The 19,796-nt window shown below is 46.0% G+C and overlaps 1 protein-coding gene across 2 annotated transcripts in view; it reads right to left on the bottom strand.

Moving 5' to 3' along the window:
• The window catches only part of BTBD8 (BTB domain containing 8), a 419,591-nt gene that overhangs the window by 164,186 nt on the left and 235,609 nt on the right, over nt 1–19,796 (bottom strand). For both annotated transcript variants that reach the window (XM_078646322.1, XM_078646321.1), the window contains one exon: nt 10,275–10,404. In XM_078646322.1, coding sequence (XP_078502448.1) covers nt 10,275–10,404 — 130 coding nt within the window. The remainder of the gene's footprint in view (nt 1–10,274; nt 10,405–19,796) is intronic.

Raw genomic sequence — 19,796 nt, 5'->3', positions numbered from 1 at the left:
TCGCCCATAAATCCACTCTATTAATCCGTTTTTCCTGCGTGGGATCTCCCTGGAACCGGGAGACCCCCTTCAATAGCGTCCCAGGCGCAACTTCGGCCCTTTGCAGCTTTCCGGGCAGTGGTGGTGAAGAGATCAGACTCTTTGTGGCAGCCGTGGTGGCAAGATGGCGACCGGCAGAGTGCGGTGCTCCGGTGCCTAATAACAGCGACTCCGCCGTGGGTCCCCCAGGGGGTGGACGACGCACCAGCGCCAGGACCACCACCGAGAGGCGCCCGGAGGTTTAATTGCCGCGTTTGATACCGCCGCACCGCTCAGGACTTGCGGATAGGCGGAACAGCGGTGAGGCGGTGGCCGGAACCAGAGGTCGGGTTAATGGTGACGGCCGGGACGCCTTCACGTGTGTCGGCCGGGATGCCTCCAGACCCTCCCCCGCTGATTAGATGGCGTTCCCTGAGACATCTGGGGCCCCCGCCCCCCTGCTTCTTCCACCTCACAGGTAAACTACTGCACATACGAAGGTGGCGGGGGACGTGATTGGACATTAACGCCCACATCTGCGAGCCCTGTGTGACACGGCCCTGGGCCCAGACCCAGTCTGCATTGTGTGGCACATTGGGTCAGTGGAGGACCCGTGATTGCTGGCTCCGATCTGGGGCGTTGTCGGGCACTACGGGGGACAATCGGCCCTGTGGGGGAGAAACGCACGGGTGGAAGAAAGGCCGGGAGGCCTACCGCGGGGGTGACATCCGGGGAGTGAGACCCCCTTTCCGCTGCCACAGCACGCCTTTTGGCCCTTGAAGCACTCGGCCTACGGTCTACTGTCGGGCCCACGACGCCCTAATCCACGAGTCACTCCGGAAGGCGACATCTACCTATATGCTCACCGTGGGGGCGATTGGTCACCTGCCTCTGCGACGTCGACGTCCTGCAGGACATATCCATGACCGGCGACCAGTATAGCGGCTGTCCTCCTCGAGTTGGCCCTTCTTGTTGGACATTGTTCATGCCTGTGACCTCGGCCCGGAGACCTGGGCCATAGACGTTGTCCCCCCCTCTGCTGGTCCTTGGGGGCCTGCCTGCCTGGCTGCTCCCCGATCACGAGGCGTCCCTTCCTGAACGTTGGCACCTACGGCAGCCGGCCAGACTCAGGCAGAGTCGTTTATTGGCCTTCCAGATGGCTTCCAACAAGGGCAACAGACCGACCACGCAAAAACAAATCAATAAGCTCTCTTGGGCTTCCAAAGGTGAACGTAAAGAAGTGTCGGCGGACAGAAGCCTAAAGACGACACCCTCCTCGTCCGCGCCGAAGTCCTTGACCTCGGAAGATGTCATGGAGGCGATAGCTGGGGTACGGTCCTCCTTGGAGACGCGCATCGACTCGGTCAATATAGAAGTCACCTAGCTGCGAGCCCACCTGCGCCAAATGGACACCAAGGGTCAAAACTGCGGCCCTTATAGATGATACCTCCACTCTTCAGCAGCAGGTGGCCCAGCTCCAGAAGCAGCAGCACCAAATGGGTGAACTCCTGGATGAGTATGAAGGGAAAGCGAGACGGAACAACATCCGTATCCTAGGTATTCCGGAGCGAATGGGGGGACCTGCGGTCGATCTTTTTGTGGAAGACCTGGTTCTGAAACATCTCCAGCCCAAGCGCCTCTCCAGCTACTTCTCAATCGAGCGGGCGCATAGAGTCCTGGGGGAGGCCGAAACCAGGGGCCTCCCGCGTCCAATTATTGCGCGAGTATTCAACTTCCGAGATAGGGACGTCGTCCTCCAAACAGCTCGGGCAGGACCACCGACGAAACTTGAAGATGCCCACATCACGTTCTTCCCGGATTTCACGATGAAGGTACAAGCGCGCCGACGCAGCTTTCTGGAAGTCAAGAAAACACTGCGTGACAAAAATATAAAATACTCCATGCTCTTTCCTGTGAAATTGCGTGTGGAGTCGGGAGGGAAGGCTTGGTTTTTCCTGTCCCCGGAGGAAGCATGGGAATGGCTGGAGGGATGGCGCCAGGTGGGAGGGTCCTCAAACAATCGCAGGCCATCAGGAACTGACGCTCGCCGAGACCAAATGCCGGAACTCACTGAAGGTAATCGAGACAATTCGCAGGACTTCGTCCTCTGCAGAGACAGGGTTCGTATGACAACTGTAAAGTGATGACAGGTATTGAACTATTGGTCGTAGTTCTTGCTCCGTGAAACGAATCAAGGTTTGGACCTCTCTCCTGCATTCATTGACTTTCTTCTTCTCCTGTCTCTGGAGGTCGAACAGGTCTTGTTATGTTTCTTTTGGATGCTACTGGGCGAATTTTCTTTTTATGTTGTGATTTTTCTGTATTTATATGATCCTACGGTTTTGTGGCGAGTGGCACGAGCGGCTCACCAAGTACCCCGTAAATGGCTGGGAGGGCGACAGGCACTCTGCCGAGTCGGGGTGTGGATAGTTTGAGGTCCGCGGGCAGGGTGGGTGGAAAAGAGGGGAAGGGGGTGGGCGGGATTGTTCGGGTGTTTTGTTTTGTTATACTTTGTTAGTTGCAGAGTCACTCTTCTACTTGGGTACAATGGTCAGGAAGGTCCGGCCCCAAAAGGCCATGTGAACTTGAGAATGAAAGCTTCTCAGACTACACTTCCGATGGCGTTGATGGCCTCGGAGAGGGACAAGACTCTTCTCGGAAGGTCAGCACTACTTCTTTCACACCACACATCGCAATGACACAGTCCCTTGCCAGAACACTCAAAATCATGACGTGGAACGTTAACGGCCTTGGTAACAAAATAAAGAGGGGGTGGTTTCGCAATACCTGAAACGCCACAGTCCCGACCTAGTTCTGTTGCAGGAGACATCTAATGGGGAATAGCTTTCAGGCACTCCAACGGGGGGGTTATAAACTGCTGATCCATGCGGGGTTCATCTCTGGCTCCCGCGGTATGGGTATCCTCATTAAGTAGAACCTGGCACTTACATGTACAAAAACATGGGCAGACCCTCTGGGACGCTTTGCAGTGATAGAGACCGCCTGGGAGGGACGGCCGCTGAATGTTGTTTCGGCCTACCTATCACCGGCGTTAGGTGGAGACGCTTTACGAGACCTAACCAGGATATTACTAGACCTCCCCATGGGTACCCTGATTGTTGGGGGAGACTTTAATATGACAATGAATGATGCACTAGATAGATATCCTCAGCGCAGTTCTCATAGGCGGGAATCTGAACTTCTGGACTTCACACAGGCAGTGGGACTGGAGGACTTGTGGAGAGCGTTTCATCCAGACACCTCCTATTTCACACATTATTCTAACGCACACAATAGCATGTCTCGTATTGATTATTTTGCCACACAGCAATTGTTGGCTACTTTCGCCATCCCAGAGGCCTCCCCCGGGGCATTTCCGACCACTCCCCTCTTAGTATTGAACTTACATATCATCAACAAGTTACCCGGGGGCCCATAATTATTAGCCCCTGGCTTTTGAAAATTCCTGACATTAAGGAGAGCCTCATTGAACACACAGAGTACTATTTGACTGAAAACGTTGGATCAGAACGCTCAGCAGTTACAATTTGGGAGGCCTACAAAGCAGTCATTAAGGGGAAAGCGTTGGCTCTTAAATCCGGATACATACGCAAACGTAATGAACAGCTTCTCAAGGCTGAAGCTGATCTGCTTCACCTTGAATTGATCCACAATGATACACCCTCCGACGACTCAGCGCATTGTCTTCTCACTAAACAGCTTGAATACAAGGCCCTGGCCCAAGAGCAGCCACAGGCTACACTCCTTCAGACTCGCCACCGAGTCTACGAATTTGGTGACCGGGCCGGCAAGCGGTTGGCGTGGTTGGAGCGCCGTGAACAGGGCACCAGATGGGTCCCTTTATTGGTCCGCCCCGATGACACTCACTTAACCGATCCCCAAGAAGTAGCAGAGGCCTTTGCGGGTCATCTGGAGCAGGCCTACTCTGCTAGGGCGTAATATACATCGCAAGAGTCTTGGCAACTTTTAGAAGAAATGCACCTGCCCACTCTCCCCGAACCTAATAGGGCCGCGTTAGATGCCGATCTCACAACGGAAGAGATTCACACTGCTATCTTTGCCATAAAATCAGGCAAGGATATGGGGCCTAACGGCATCCCCAGTGAATTTCTGAAGGGAGTAGCCCTTGGAGTAACTCCTCATCTGAAGACTATGTTTGAGGAGAGTCGAGACAGGGGCATCCTGCCACTTGACCAACGGCTGGGGTCCATCGTTATGATCCACAAGCCGAATAAGCCGACCACAGATTGCAGTTCCTATAGGCCGATTTCTCTGATAAGTGCCGAAGTCAAGATCCTAGCGAAACTCTTAGCAACTAGACTCCTTACCGTTCTCCCTTCCCTGATTCACGACAACCAGTCGGGATTCCTCCCAGGTCGGAATACGGCCCTGAATCTTCGCAGGGTGAATAACGTCCTAGCTAGACAGCCCTACTTGCAGGAAGATGCAGCGATATTGTCTCTCAACGCCACGATGGCGTTCGACTCAATAGAGTGGTCTTATCTCTTTAAGGTATTGGTACAGTTCGGATTCTGACCTAAATTTATCCAGTGGGTCCGCCTGCTATATACGGATTTGTTAGGCCAGGTACGAGTCAATCACACATCCCGGCAATTCACTTTACATAGAGGGACTATACAGGGCTGCCCCCTATCCCCATTATTATTTGCACTTACCTTGGAACCATTAGCCCACTGGGTCCGAACGGATGCATCTATCAGAGGCCTTAAATGGAATGATGACATGATTGATAAAATCTCCCTCTATGCTGATGACATTCTTGTCTACGTTGTCTCTCCCAAATCCTCAATCAATAGTTTGTTTCACGTCATTACTAATTTCGGGAAATATTCCGGTTATTCAATCAACTGGTCAAAATCAGTGTTGTATGTGTTACATGGTCCTCCACCAACTCTCCCCCGAGGATACTCCATTGCCTTGGCTTCAAATATTTAGGTGTTTTTGTTACCCCAGATTCCAAAATCTTTTACAATCGTAATTTGAAAGGCCCACTCCAAAGACTGCGTAATGACGTATCCCACTGGCGATCGTTGCCCCTATCCCTCCCTGGCAGGACAGCCCTTTTCAAAATGTTGGCGCTTCCAAGGTTTTTATACGCTCTCCAGAACTGCCCCTTTCCTATCACCGATTCTTATTTTAATACACTGGAGGGAGATTTGCGTCTTCTATTGTGGGATGGTAGAGCACCCCGCATAGCCCTTCATAAACTTACCAAAGGGGTGGTATGATGGGGGCATTGCCCTGCCGGACTTACGCCTCTATTATTGGGCATCTCAATTAGTAGCTACGAACCATTGGATCCACGGATTGCCCTCGAACCCAGCTTTTCACCTTGAACGCCATTAGACGGGTCTAGAGGGTTATCTGGGTGCCCTGTATAGTAAAATTTCCCGTAGTCGCTATGGGGGGGCCCATGACGCAGACAATCGCTACATGGCATCATGCCAATAAACGTATGGGATGGTCCGACAAATTCACCAAGGCCACGCCGTTATGGGCTTCGTAGAAGCTTGGCTCCCTCTGCCCTCAAATGGGCTTTGATAAATGGGACACTATAGGCATATCCACACTGGGGGACATGATTCATAGAGGGAAACTGCTATCTTTCACCGACCTACAACAGAAATACGCCCTTACTCAAGGTGAGGTCTTTCGATACCTTCAAATTAAACATGCTATTCTCGCAAATGTGTCTGACATCTCCTCTCTCCCGGAAGCCTCGCCCCTTGAGGACAGACTGCTCTCTGAGCCCCTCCAGGCAAAGGCCATATCATACACTTATCGTAAACTATGTAATAACATGCCTGACTCCTTTCAGACCTTGCGTGACAAGTGGCAGGGGGATGTGGGACACCTGGAGGATGAGGAATGGCAGGCAGTGTTGATGTCCCCTAGGGAAACAGTGTTTAATCATCGCTTCCGGTTGATCCAACTGAAAGTTTTACATAGGGCATACATGTCTGCCCCCCTCCTGGCCAGGATCGGTAGACGTCCAGATGACCTATGTCTTCGGGACTGTGGACTACCTGGCACCTTTTACCATATCTTGTGGAGCTGTCCTGTGATCCAACAATTGTGGGAACGGGCGACCCGAAAAATGAAAGATGCACTAGGAAAACTCATCCCTCTGTCACCTGAGGGGGGAATCCTCAACAAATGGGACGCCACAGATTTGACTGATGTCGAGCTCCGATGGGTGGCTCTGGGATACCTACTCATAAAACGCGCAATAGCAATGCACTGGGGTGCTTCTCAGCGACCACTGTTAGTGGGATGGTTAGCAGAAATGGACAGATGTATGCTTGCTGAGAAGACAGTGTATAAACTCCGGGGCTGTCCCAAAAAATGGGACAAGAAATGGGGACGTTGGAATACTTATAGGGGTGAGATTTGTAGTTCCCCCACAGCTGACATGGCCATGGATAGGGCTGGACCCCTACATTGTAACAATCACTGATATACTATGTTTCTATTGTGTATTGCCCATTGTATTGACTCTGCTAAGCATTGCAATATTATTGATGACTGAATCTGCTTTCTTCATTTCAATAAAAAAAAATTTTTTTTTAAAAAGACTGATTTTCATATGGCTGGGTCCAAACTGGAGTGGTGTGGTTAACAAAACAATGATGGTTTAAACCCAGTACCTTGTGACTGGGGGGTGAATGCTTGCATTATCCAGCATTCCGTCCATCAATTGTTTCTTTTCCAAAAGTAGTTGTGGCACCGTTGAAAGTTATGATTTAACACCGAATCAGATAATCAGAATCAAAGAGGATACCCGAATAAGGTTTTACAACTACCCATCATCAAAGATGAACACTGAACTGGGGAGTCTATTGTACGGCATAAGATCTTACCCATTTTCAATATTGCACAGTAAATGATGTACAGACGAATTAAAATAATGAATGAATACAATATATGAATACTAATCGGTCACCACACTGCATTATACCCCTCCATTTCCATGAAATGTGACAGTACAATTACTGCTTTGCTATCGTACATTTGAGATGGGTTGATTATTAGCATTACGTGTCCCCTAAAAGCAAGATCATTGAGCTGAAATTTTAAATGATTTTGATATAAGAAATCAAGTAATGGATGCATGAATCTGATTCATTCATATTTTCAAAAGATTATGCTTTATTTTTTACTTAACGAACTGATATTATTCTGCGGTTGATTTTTCCCATCCATGAGTATATATTTGTAATATTTTGTAGTACTTTGTTGAGGCTGTGTCTTCATAAATGCATGAATGTAAACAGGAAGTCATATGTTTAAGACTCTCCCAGATGAGCTAGTAGCCGAGGGGGCTGTAGAAAGTGATATGGATTCGATTTTTGGGGATTTCCAGTACTTAAAAAAAGAGTAATAAGGAGACTGGGTTGTTTTCTGAAGTAAATATGCCTTCATAGACAGGGACATTGTAAAGGCATTAAAGGACTAGATAGATTCTGGAACTTGCAGTGAACTAAGTTGTGCACAACCCTCTGAACATCTACAAGATCACTGCTGGTATGTGCTGTAGAAAGAAATGTTGGGCTTCACTAGTATAAAGCGTCCTTTTCGTTGCACGGAACCCAGCCAGAATTATAGGGGGGCTAGTTTGCAAAGTCCTTCTCGATTAAAATTATACAATTAGAGGGAGGCATCCAGCAATTCGGTAGATGACCCATCAGATACTCTTACCAAGACTTTGTTCAGACAAAGGGAGGGAAATAACAGGGCTTTAATTTGATTTTTAGTAAGCAATATGACAAACTCTTCTTTAGTCGCCGGTGCAGCTGAACCACAGGGTCATATGTTTCCATGTTATCATGCAAAATATGGAAATAGGATACCTGAAATTAAACGTAAGTGGAAAGAGCAGTGGAATCGAAGAAACATGACCCAAAAGCACGTAGCACGATGTAATACTTATTATAGTAGGATTCTGCACTACACAATCGCATTTAGAAAGGAAACTTCAGGTTTAATTCCAATTAGCCATTTATGTCACGTTGCAGTTTACAAGATGCAAACATTATAATAAAGGCGCAAATGCTTTTCGTTTAGCTACTATTTACAGAGGTAGACATATTTCTGACGGAGGTCTGTGCGAAATGGCAGCAATGATGTCCTCCTGACAATCTCACTACAAAACTGTCACTGCTTATCCCACCTAACAGATGCACAACTTGGATAGGATCTTTATGCGGGAGGCCACCAAAGACTCGAGAAATGCAAATCTGTAGGTAGTCATTCAAAAGATTAGCACTTCTTTCCTTACTTAAAACAAAACACTGATGTATCATTCCTGAATCTGCTTTAATGACAAAATACATCTTCCTTATGTTATGTTATGTTATGTTATGCTATGCGTTTTTATTTGGCGCACAGATGCTCCAGCGAAGGAGCGTCCTGGCGCCCGACAAGGTAGCTGCACAACACAACTAAACAATAAGCAACCAATAAAGAAAAACTAAGGGAATAAAAAAGTTTTCACCGCACGGCGAAAAGAAAATAGATCCCTCATAGCGCGAATCGCCGGGGGCAGGGAGTTCCACAAAACCGCCGCACGCACTCGAAACGAGCGTCCTCCAGCTCGACTCCGCTTGAAGCGCGGCACGACAGCTAGTTCTAGGTCTGCAGATCTTAAGAGTCGAGCTGGGATATAGTGGGCGAGAAGGGCCATAAGGATCGTTGCTGGGGACCCCTTCAGAATTTTATAGGCGACACAGAGGACCTTAAACTGGATCCGCTGGGCCACCGGCAGCCAATGCAATGACCGCAGGGTATTAGAGGTAGGGCAGAATCTTGTGCTGGATGAAATAACGTAACTACTAACACCTACAGGTTTTGCTAATTATGAAACTACTATTAAGCACATCTTGAGCTAAAAACATGCCCTTTCTCACCAATAAATGAGTAGCCATGCTTCCCGTCTTATGTAATGCAGTTTATAGAACATGACCTGCAACAATTTACACCTCATGCCAAAAAGGTGTTCCTAATACTCAATAAAACATTCGGCGTTGTCTGCATTTTTGCTACCAGGAAAATATTTCTAATTTAAATACTTTATTCTGAAAACAGCGAAAACATGTTTTATACAAAAAGGTATCTAAACTCTTTTAAAAATAATTCACATATGGAAACATGCATGCACAAATACTGCAGACATTGCAAAATCAGTGTCTTCCTATATACTTTTTTATGGCAGTCTATTTTGTTTGGGGGCATATAAAGATTGTTTATATAAAGCAGTCTAGTCGTTTGATTGCAATCTTTAAAATTATGTATGTAAATTTTAAAAATGAAATCCATCCACACAGTACTTTTATGCAACCCCACCATAAATGGTTGTGCCTTCAAGGGCTAACCGTCTACGATGTTAAGCTTCGCTCTACGAACCAAACACCCAGATTAAAACAGCAGCCTTCAAAAGGGCTCGGACAAAGCTCTGTGTTTATCCGTGGGATTTATGTGTTGCGAGAGATTGCAGCAGGCCTTAGAGCGCCATTCTTCCTTCACACCTACAGGATTCGGCAACGCACATCTGCAACAAAGGCACGCTTGTTTTATGCTGATGGTGTTCCAAGTCCACGCTGTTCCATTTCAGAGCCCCCGAGCCTCCCACCCTGCAGCACACCAGCAGAATGAGAATACAGGACCAGCAAATGGAGAAGGAAAAGCGCACAACGCACCGCTCACGCAAGATTTGAGACAAAGCATTAGAGGCTTTCGTTAAACGACAGGTGCAGCTATACAATGTGCGTGAAAATTAATTAAAAATCCGAGCTCTCTCAGCTTTATAGACAAAAATATATATTGCTACCTGAGACGCGCTGTTAATAATTCAGAGTATCTGCTGCACTCACAGCTCTAACATACCTCTCTCCCGCTGTTTTTAGAAGACAGATAGACACGCATTTCAGATGCATTGTTTTTTGCAGAGGAAATCAGTGTACCAATTTTAGACAGTTAAGAAAATCACTGCGCTGCTTATTTAAAATAAACATATTTATAGTTTAAAACCACGCTATATTTGTAAAGGCTTGGACAGACCTCGCATTTTTGACATTTTAAAACGTTCCAGCATTTGCATCAGTCTTAAAATCGCCACATCTACGGTTAATAACCCCCTCTACTCCACCCCAACACGTATAAACAATTACTTGCAAGCGGATCCTTATGAATGCGCAGAGACTAGCGAGCCTACGTACCTGCTTGTATTTTCTGTTGATCGTCCGGTCTCATCAGTTTCCAGCCCTCCGTGTGTCGAACAGCATAGAAAGACTGAACCAGGAAGATCCACAGCTTATCACGCAGAGCCTGGATCTTGCACGTAAAAGCCTGTGTTCAAGCAACAAATCAGCAGCTGGTGAGAGCCTCGTTGTCATAGCGACCAGTCATTACACCCGTCAAAATCTACTTACTCCCTAAGCCAGATCAATGATGTCATCACTTAGATGCCATCATCACGCAGGTTCTACTATCAGAAGGGTTTGTTGTGCTGGTGCCAGTGTTTTCCTATCGTGCGAGCAGCGCGCGCCGCAGCGGCAGCGCCTTCGCACGCGCGCGCAGTCCCTTCAGCGGGCGCCTCGCACGCAGCCTGACGCAGCCAGCTGTCACCACAAGGTCAAATGCTAGGGGCAGGCAACTGACCCCAGCGAACCCCCAAACGAGGCTGGAGAAGGGTGCTTCTGCTGGGCGTTTGGCCGTGTGTGCGCTATTCATACCTTTCAGTTTAATACAACGGTGCCCAATGCAGTGGAGAGGCGCGTTAAGTATGCGCGTGTGTAGTAGACACACCAAACCTTGCACCCAAGGGAGCAGGCTTGAACACGGTTCACAGTACACTATTACAATAAGATATAGTTATAAGACCTATGTAAACGTCACGGCATTTATTTAAAAAAAACACATTTGGTCAATGCTTTGGCAGGGGAGTATTCTGTTACAAGCGAGTGATGGCGCCAACCTGCGCAGTACAGACCACGGACCACAAAAGAGGAGTCCGGGATGGACTGCAGTTTTGGGTGCCACCTCTCCATCTCCTCGGGTCACCCTTTTCCAAATTATCATTAGGTAAGGGTAGCATTTAAGCAAGCCAATAACGTAACTGCCAGGACGCGCCTGATTGTCCAAGGAAAACACAGAACAGGAAACATGGTAGTGAGGTGGCAACCATATGTAGGGTGTCTAAACATGTTTTAATTTGAATGTGCTTCAATTACCAACGAACACATTTTACGTACAAAATAGAACATCTCCACCTCTACTCACAGCTTGAGCCTAAAACTGTCCATGTTTCATTGCAATACAACCTTATTATTGGTCAATATGCAATTCCAGTTCCATTCCACACATTACTTATTTATCGTTGCATACTGATAGATTAACGAGCATCTTTCAATCACCTCATTTGTCCGTCTCATTGAAAAGCAGACTTAAAGAGCAGCCACTCCTTGAATACACTAATCTGAGCTGTGTTCCTGGTGGTCTCGGTGTGTGCGCCACACTGCCGTTCAGGTGACGCTGGCCTGTCCTCTAGCACAGTACCATTGGCAGGACTGAGGAGTCAAACAACACAGGGGAAGAGACCGGTATAAGCCAACACACTTCCCTTCCTAGTTAACACCACAAACACAATCGATGGGCGGGCTCCCAAGAAGAAGCCACTTCACACACACTTTATAGTGTCATGCCTCATCATAGGTGCCTCCCCCTTAACCGGATGGGCCAGACCATTCAAATGGGCTCGACCTCTTAGGGGGAGCTCGAAATAAATCTTTGAATTTGGATAAAAGCAGGGACCTAGTTCTTACTTAATAATATGGCTAAGTGTTCACTCAAGATATCTCCTTTATTTAGCACGTCTCCTTGCCATGGTTAAACATAAAATATGTTTTCGATGTTTAATGTTTCATATATCCATCGTGAATTGCCTACATGTTTTAGCCGTACAAAATTTAGGTCAAAGGGGTCTCCAGCTTTCTTGAGGGCTCTGCCTACTTGCGAATGCTATTATATGCAACTTAGCAGAGGCATACGTTTCTCATACCACGAGCAGATTTTCTCATACCACGAGCAGATTTTATCTCGGATCTGTTTATGTTTACGAATGTGAAAAACTGCATTGAGCATATGCATAAACTATTACTTAACACACCCATTTGGTGAGCAAAACCACAGTCCTTTGTGAAAACCCCAATCAATGTTGTGTACACTGCACACATCACTTCAAACCATATATATGCTTTACACATTCAAAATTCACAAAGTTTCAAAAAGACCTCAAACTATTCATGCTCAAGGTGGACTTTCCCATATTCCAAGGTCGATTAATTCAATTCAATATAATCTTTATTCGGCAGAAGCCATAAAAGCAAAACAAATATCAGATTAAAGACCAGCTACAGAAAATAAAAACTTTATAATCAGTGCACAAAGCATGTAGGCATCACAGACATAAATATTCATAGCGCTTCCTAATAATAAAAGCCACTCTTATAACATTTAAAATTGCACAACAAATCTCCATTGACCTAAGACACTACAAAAACACAAGCCCTTCCTCATGCTGTCTCAAGTTTGTATTGTGTAAAATAGGGACCAGAAAGGACGACAGAGGGGCAGAATACAAAGTGCAAAAGAACGTAAAGTGACTAGTGCTTTGCTTGGAGACATTATACAAGTGACAAGGAGGTAAATTGTCTTGCCAAGGACCTTGCAGGGGAAAAGCAATCTTAAAGTGTAAAGTGCGCATTCTAAAAAGGGTTAAAGAAGAACAATGGGTAAAAGTTCACGATCTACTCTAAATAAGGTTCCAGACTCCTTGTTGTTGAAATTGACGAGTATCTTACAGTTCACTCCTTACACTGGGCCCTCTCCAGGCGCAAATTTATACAGCGACTTAGATAATACTGTTTGGCATAGGATCTTGAAAGTTTTCCAGACATAGGAAAGCCAAGGAATCTGGTCTACCCGACCAAGAGACAGGCAATCAGAAATACAAGTTCTAACAAGGCCCGCCGCCAGGGATCCCCAAATCTTAATCCAAAGTAATAAGGGGCGAGCCCAATTGAATCCTCCAGGTACCGAATCCCTAGTGGCATATAGCGCTGGCATTAGCATCAGCGACTGACAATAGTCTATTTTTTTTTTGTTTGAATATCTTTTATTGCATTTTTCATTTAATGTTCAACAAGTACACAGACATGAATTGATGACATGATTACAGCACAATATTGTCATTGTATGTCACTCTAGCTGTCCAGATGTCGTGGGATATATAATTGTGAGACATTTATAGCAAAAGTAAATCAGTGCATATCATATGACAACAGTATTGTTTATAGTCGGTCAACAGGTATAGGAAATTATCGTAAATCGACAACAGCAGTTCTCTGAAGAAAGTAATCGTTTCCCAACTCCGCACCAATTGGGGAAGAGTAAGTCAGGCTATCAGGCATAGTGTATTAGTGATACTGTAGAAGAGCAGGTGTAACAGTCATGCAATTTGTATTCAAAATTTTATCCAGAACTAAAACCTGTAAACAACAACCTTTGAACATAAGAATGAAAGACTGGGTGAAGTCAAGTCCATGAGTGTGTGGTTCAGTCAGGGCAGTCGGGAGCAGGTACACGCGATACCGCATGTGCATAGGGGGCTGCGGGATGATGCTCACCGCAGTCGGAGTGAGAATAAAAAGTGTGTGGGGGGGAGTAGGGGGAGGGGAAGGGACTCAGAGAGGCCATCTCTAAGATCCAAACCAAGAACAACAGGGGTGTTAGACCCGTACAGAGAGGGGGGAGGAGGAGGGGGGGTGACGGTGGAGAGGTGGGGGGGGGGAGAGGTTAGGCTGGGGGCCCAGTCCGGTCGGCGAATCATGGTACATCTGGATCTAGGTGATACCATTCTGTAAACACACTCTGTGGTAAGTGGTCATGGTATTATCCCAGTCTTGTGCTATAGAGCGACTGACAGTCTATGATTAAAAATTAAAAAGGTTTTTGGCATGCTGGAGAATCCCTGCTTTACGGTAGCCCCACACCCCTGCACCGTATACTCCTGCAGAGGTACATTTACTTTTGCATAGGCTTAACATCTCCTTGGGTGGTTTGTGCATTACTCTGTGTGTAAATCTAAAAATAGCTTCAACGTTCCTGCTATAATGTTGAAATCTTATGGTTAATAACGAAGTCCAGCTAAAACCCGAGCTAAAAAGAATTCCCAAATAATTTAAATATGTAATCTTTTCTAAATATGTCCCCCCATAACAAAACGTTTAGACTTCGTGCTTGGATGGCTCAGGTGATAATTTAAGACTTTGAATGGTTTACCTGCAGGTACATGTCTTCCATATAAACAAAACAAATCTAATAAAACCTGTAGGACGTTTGCTGTGCGGGCAAGGAGCACCACATCGTCCGCATGTACTAAAATTGATTTTAATCTTGTTCCCATACGTGGCATGTCTTTCCCTTTGTCCACTAGATACTTATTGATCCTGTTTATATAAAGTAGGAAACGAAAGGGAGCCAAGATACACCAGTCTAAAGCTGGAGTGGAGCTAATATGGGGGAACATTATCCTGAGGGGCCTTAACTGACCCTTACCATTAGGTCTTTATGCAAACGCATTATAAGGACAAGGAGTTCTTTTTCAACTTCTATGTTTTCCATTAAGTCCCATAACTGCGAGCGGTTCACTATGTCGAACGCGCTTGATAGACCAATAAAGGCCAGATGTAAGTTTCCCCTTTTGGTCCTAACATATTTACTTGCTATGAGGTAGAGGTATAGGCACTGATCAACAGTGCTGATGCATGGTCTAAACCTGTATTGAACTTCCGCTAGGTTATTTGAATCGGCCCAGCTCCCTAGACGGGACAAAAGTAGTCCAATAAGGAAATTGGCATGCAACAGGATGGCAGGGATCTATCTCCCTTTTAAAAAAAATAGACAACTACAGCTGTCCTCCAGGAGTCTGGAATAGTGCCTGACACTGCAGATCTAAAACATTTGTTAGCAAGGGATTAGAGTTCGATTTAAAAATATTCGCTGGGACTTTCTAGGGGGCCTAATAGAGTATAAATTGTCCGATACTGACCGCAAATGTTCTTAAACCCATATTGTAGGATATCAGGCCCTAACTCCTCAGTTAGACGGGTTAAAATAGAGACCATATTCTCAACCACAATATCTTGATTAAATAAGATATGGTCAATCTTACATCATTTTATTCTTAATTCATTGTTCTGGGAGTAAGTTATCCCATCCCTATTTGTAGGGCCCTAAGGTGTGGTGTAAGAAGTCAGTGTGATGAGAGGATTAGGATCACCTGAACATTTACTACCCACTTTTAAAACTATGAGTGGGGAAGAAAGCTCATCAGATATCACAGTATGATCAATAGTGCTCCCTGTGTGGTTACCAAAGAACGTTGGGATAAGGGCAATGCTCTCATAAAACATGTTGCTGTAAAAAATTTAATTATATACCAAAATAAGGATGTTTAGTCCCTCACCATAGACTGTATGTTTAAAATGAGTAACATGATAATTTGACAAGTTCATAAAATCACACACACTGTTACGAAAATGTTGGTATAAAGTAGTATTAAAATCCCCAACCCTGCCATCTGACAGGATCGCGCTCTATGCTGATGACGTGCTTTTCTTCCTCACGGACATCAATAGGTCAGGACCGAGGGTCCTTGGAATTATGCGGGTGTTTGGGGAGGTTTCGGGGCTCCATCTAAATGTGCGGAAATCCACACTATGGACTCAGGGGGACGGTACGGAGCTGGGTAACTGGTCATCGGCTCTGCAGGGGGCGATCGGGAGTATTAAGTACCTCGGGGTGTTCCTAACGGACATACCTGGAGTCTCGTGGGAATGCAATGTCATTCCTGTCTGGGACCAGGTCCGGTTGGACATGAAAACATGGTCCTGTATGCCCTTGAATCTCTATGGACGCTCGGCCATTTTCAAGATGGTGGCCCTCCCTCGTTTGCTCTATCAACTGCAGAACCACCCCTACCCTATATCACCGCAGTGGTTTCGCCAGGTCAATTCGGCACTAGGCCAGTTCCTCTGGGCCGGGGGTGCCGTGAGAGTGGCGCTCCGCACCCGCTTCCTTTCCACATATTGCTGCGGCTTAGCATCATCGGATGTCCTGTCATATTATCAGGCATCTCACTTGTTAGTATTGAATGAGTGGTGGTATGGAGATCGGGGTGACCCGGCTTACGCCCTGGAGAGGTTTTTGATGGAGCCAGACACTCTACATACGTTATTGTACTCGGCAGGGAAGAGGAAGAGGCTCCCAGTGGTTACACAGGTGGTCTTTCAGATCTGGCGATGGGCGCTTAGCCGCATGGGATGGTGGAACAGGCTGACTGAGGAGACCCCGTTGTGGCGGAATGGTCGCTTACCAGCTTTGGCGGCCTTGCAAGGGTTCCGCGGCTGGGCGCAATAGGGATCTCAGCGTTGGGCCATGTAATGAAAGGCACGACCCTTAAATCATTCCAGGAACTGAGGGACGAATATGACATGCCCCAAACCCAGTTCTTCAAATACTTGCAGTTCCGGCATGCCATCTCCCCTGCCCTGGAGGGTCTAGACTCCTTACCTGAATTCAGCCCTCTGGAAGCTAAGTTATTTATGGGAGAATTAGAGGAAAAGAAAATATCCCGCATCTATCAGTCGTTGGTTACCCATTGCTCCTCCTCTCTAGACAAATTGCGGGCCACATGGGAGGGAGATGTGGGAGAGCTGGAAGAAGAAGATTGGAGGGAGGCTCTCGCTGCTCCTAGGGAGGCGGCCGTCGCCGTACGATTGCGCTTCATCCAATTTAAATATTTACATAGAGCTTACTACACTAGAGAGAGACTGTGGCGGGCTGGTTTGATTGCATCCCCCGACTGTCTGAGATGTGGCAGGGAAGTGGGCACTTTCCTACATACGATATGGTCTTGTGGGGCACTGGAGAGATTCTGGACGAGTGTTTGGGACTGCTTAGATGAGGTGTTGGGCTGGAAGCTCCCCCGGACATCGCAGCTGGGCCTTCTCCATGTAATGGAACAAGTGGGTGGCAACATCTACAAACGACACTTACTGCTCCTTGGCCTTACTGTGGCCAAGAGGTATGTGGCCCGCGCCTGGAAGGACCCTAGAGCCCCCTCCGGTAGGAGTGTGGAAACTGGGATTAGATTACTGTATGGGACTAGAGCGTCCAGTGTTTGAGGCCCGAGGTTGCCCCAGGAAGCACTACAAAATATGGAAGAGATGGGCGGAGTACAGGGGATTGTGGCTGCAGCCACCAGCACAGCGGGATGTCGCTGCTGAACAATTGTTCTGAGAACCAGGGTGAGGGAAAGTATGCATTATCAGTTCCACAATGACTGTTTTTCTTGGACCTGTGCCGACATCGTGAAAGGGGCTAGGGCGGGATCCGGGAGGGGGTAGATATTACGGGGCAGGGGGGGTGGGAGAATTCCAACAATTATGTTTTATTTTGACTGCTGTATTGATTGCTATTCTTTGCATTTTGATCTTATACTCACAGCTCCTCCGGTGTTCGGAGTACTGTGGTTGCCTTGCAATCTTACTCAAGAAAACAAAATTTAGTTCTGAAAAAAAAAATCCCCAACCCATTTATTAGACAATGCAATTTGTTTTCTAATAAAAGTCTTCTAAAACCCCATCAAAGTGGTCTATTGCATCACTAGAGTTCTGATTAAAGCTATTAAAATAGAAATTGATCAACATAATGCCAGGTTCAACAAGGAAAGGTAAAAGGGCTATAAAAAAAATAAGGAGAAGACTAAAGTCCTGAGGATTGAAATGCAGTAATCTGACCTGAGGAAAAAGTAGCAATGCCACCCTCTGCTCTTCCCGCCTTTGACGGCAGGGGTGGCTGGACAAAGGAATGGTGCCCATCAATATAAAACCTTTCTGTCATCCATGTTTATTGGCAGCAAATAATTTCGAATGCACTAATGAACCTAACCCAGTCAGGATTTCTACATTTTGAGCGGGCTCCTACAATGTTCAAAGACATAAGGCTTAGACCACCTCATACTGTACAAACGTCTTGAACTGAGCGCAGTTTTGCTTCATCCTGAAATTGATAAGATCCAAATAATGGAGGGTCAGCTTCAAGATCTTGTGCTGAAGACAGCTTTCCTGCATCCAGTGATAGGGGAATCCCCTGTGTCAAACATTTAACAGATTTATACGTATATACAAGGTGCTGTGGGCACCATTTAGTGGGTGGGAATCAACAAATAAATTTGTGAATCCTGCAAATAATGTGATTACTGCAACATTGGAGAGAAACAGTCTCAGTACATGGTAAGATACATAAAAATACAAGACTGACCAGGGTTTCGTTCAGTGATATAGACTGTCCAAGTTCTCTGCAGATGTCAATACATCACTACATACAAAGTGCAAATGAAGCAGTGCTCTGGTGAATGTGTGAATATGTACAACATAAATGCAAGACACTATGCACCCAGTCAGTCAGTCAAAAATACTTTATTCGGTTCATAGCAAAAACCATAAAAGTATGCTACAAAAATTCATCGAGATCAAGACATTGAGTTATGGATAATATATAGATTCAAGAAAAAATAAACACATTTCAAGAAAGAATTCATGATAAATATACATTATGAATATTAATTTAAAAAGGTAGAAATCCACAATTTAAAAAAGGGTAGAAAAACGAACCCGCGCAATCCTAAAGCCTGAATATACCACTATATACATTGTATCCAGTTGATTTTCCTCCTCAATCTTAATGCAACAGTTAAAAAATTTGCTACACTAAAAATCTCCCATGTGTTAGACAAAAACTTTAAATATAAAAGGGCAGGTTTAACTTGTTTAAAGCCCTTGTCCTTGATGAGGGGAATAATGAACTTTTTGCGAATCGGGCACAGATGCTTGCAAAAAAAGATAAAGTGCGTAGTGTCTTTGATTGAGAAGCCATCACATGAACAGATCTCCAACTCCACGTCCTTAGTCCATCCTGGGCGTTCAGTAAGGAGAAGGTGGAATTTGTTCAGTCTGAATTTAGTCAATAAAAAACGGTGGTTCATGTTATTGACAATTCTCAAGTAGGGTTCTATACCATCAGTGGTGATTAACATCTGGTGAGCCCTTATGGTAGGTTTACATAACTCTTTTTCTTCTCTGTCCAGAGACACCATCTGTTTATATGTTTCTTTTGCCCATTTAATATCCCCCTTCAACAAATTGTTAGGGGAATAAAACAATTCGGGTCGACCCAGTTTAGCTGCCAAATTTTTTATGTAATTCAACCAGGGAATTGAGTGACCATACTCCAAAGATAGACAGTCCCTCAGAATGTCTTGGTTCAGTACTAAATCAGGGTTCAGCCAAATAGAGATCCACTTCAATAGCGGCGCTAATGCAATGCGGTCCTCCAAATAGCCCACCCCGCACTCTTGATGTACAATATATCCCGGGGTAGACTGTGGGACACATAGCATGGATTTCAAAAACTTATCCTCCGTCACCTGTAGGGCCTTTACATTTTTTAACCCCCACAGGTCTGCTCCATACATAACTATTGCAGTGCATTTTGCTTCATAGACTTTCAGCACCGCCTCCATAGGCTTCACACCCAATTTGCGTGCAAATTCCCGGACTGCCAAGATGGACCTGGCGAAAGCATTTCGTTTGGCAACCAACTGGGGTAGCCAGGTG

This window comes from Lissotriton helveticus, chromosome 1_1 (assembly GCF_964261635.1).
Source record: "Lissotriton helveticus chromosome 1_1, aLisHel1.1, whole genome shotgun sequence".
Lineage (NCBI taxonomy): Eukaryota > Metazoa > Chordata > Amphibia > Caudata > Salamandridae > Lissotriton > Lissotriton helveticus.
Note: the sequence above shows the minus strand (reverse complement) of the source record. Positions and strands in the feature narration are given on the sequence as shown.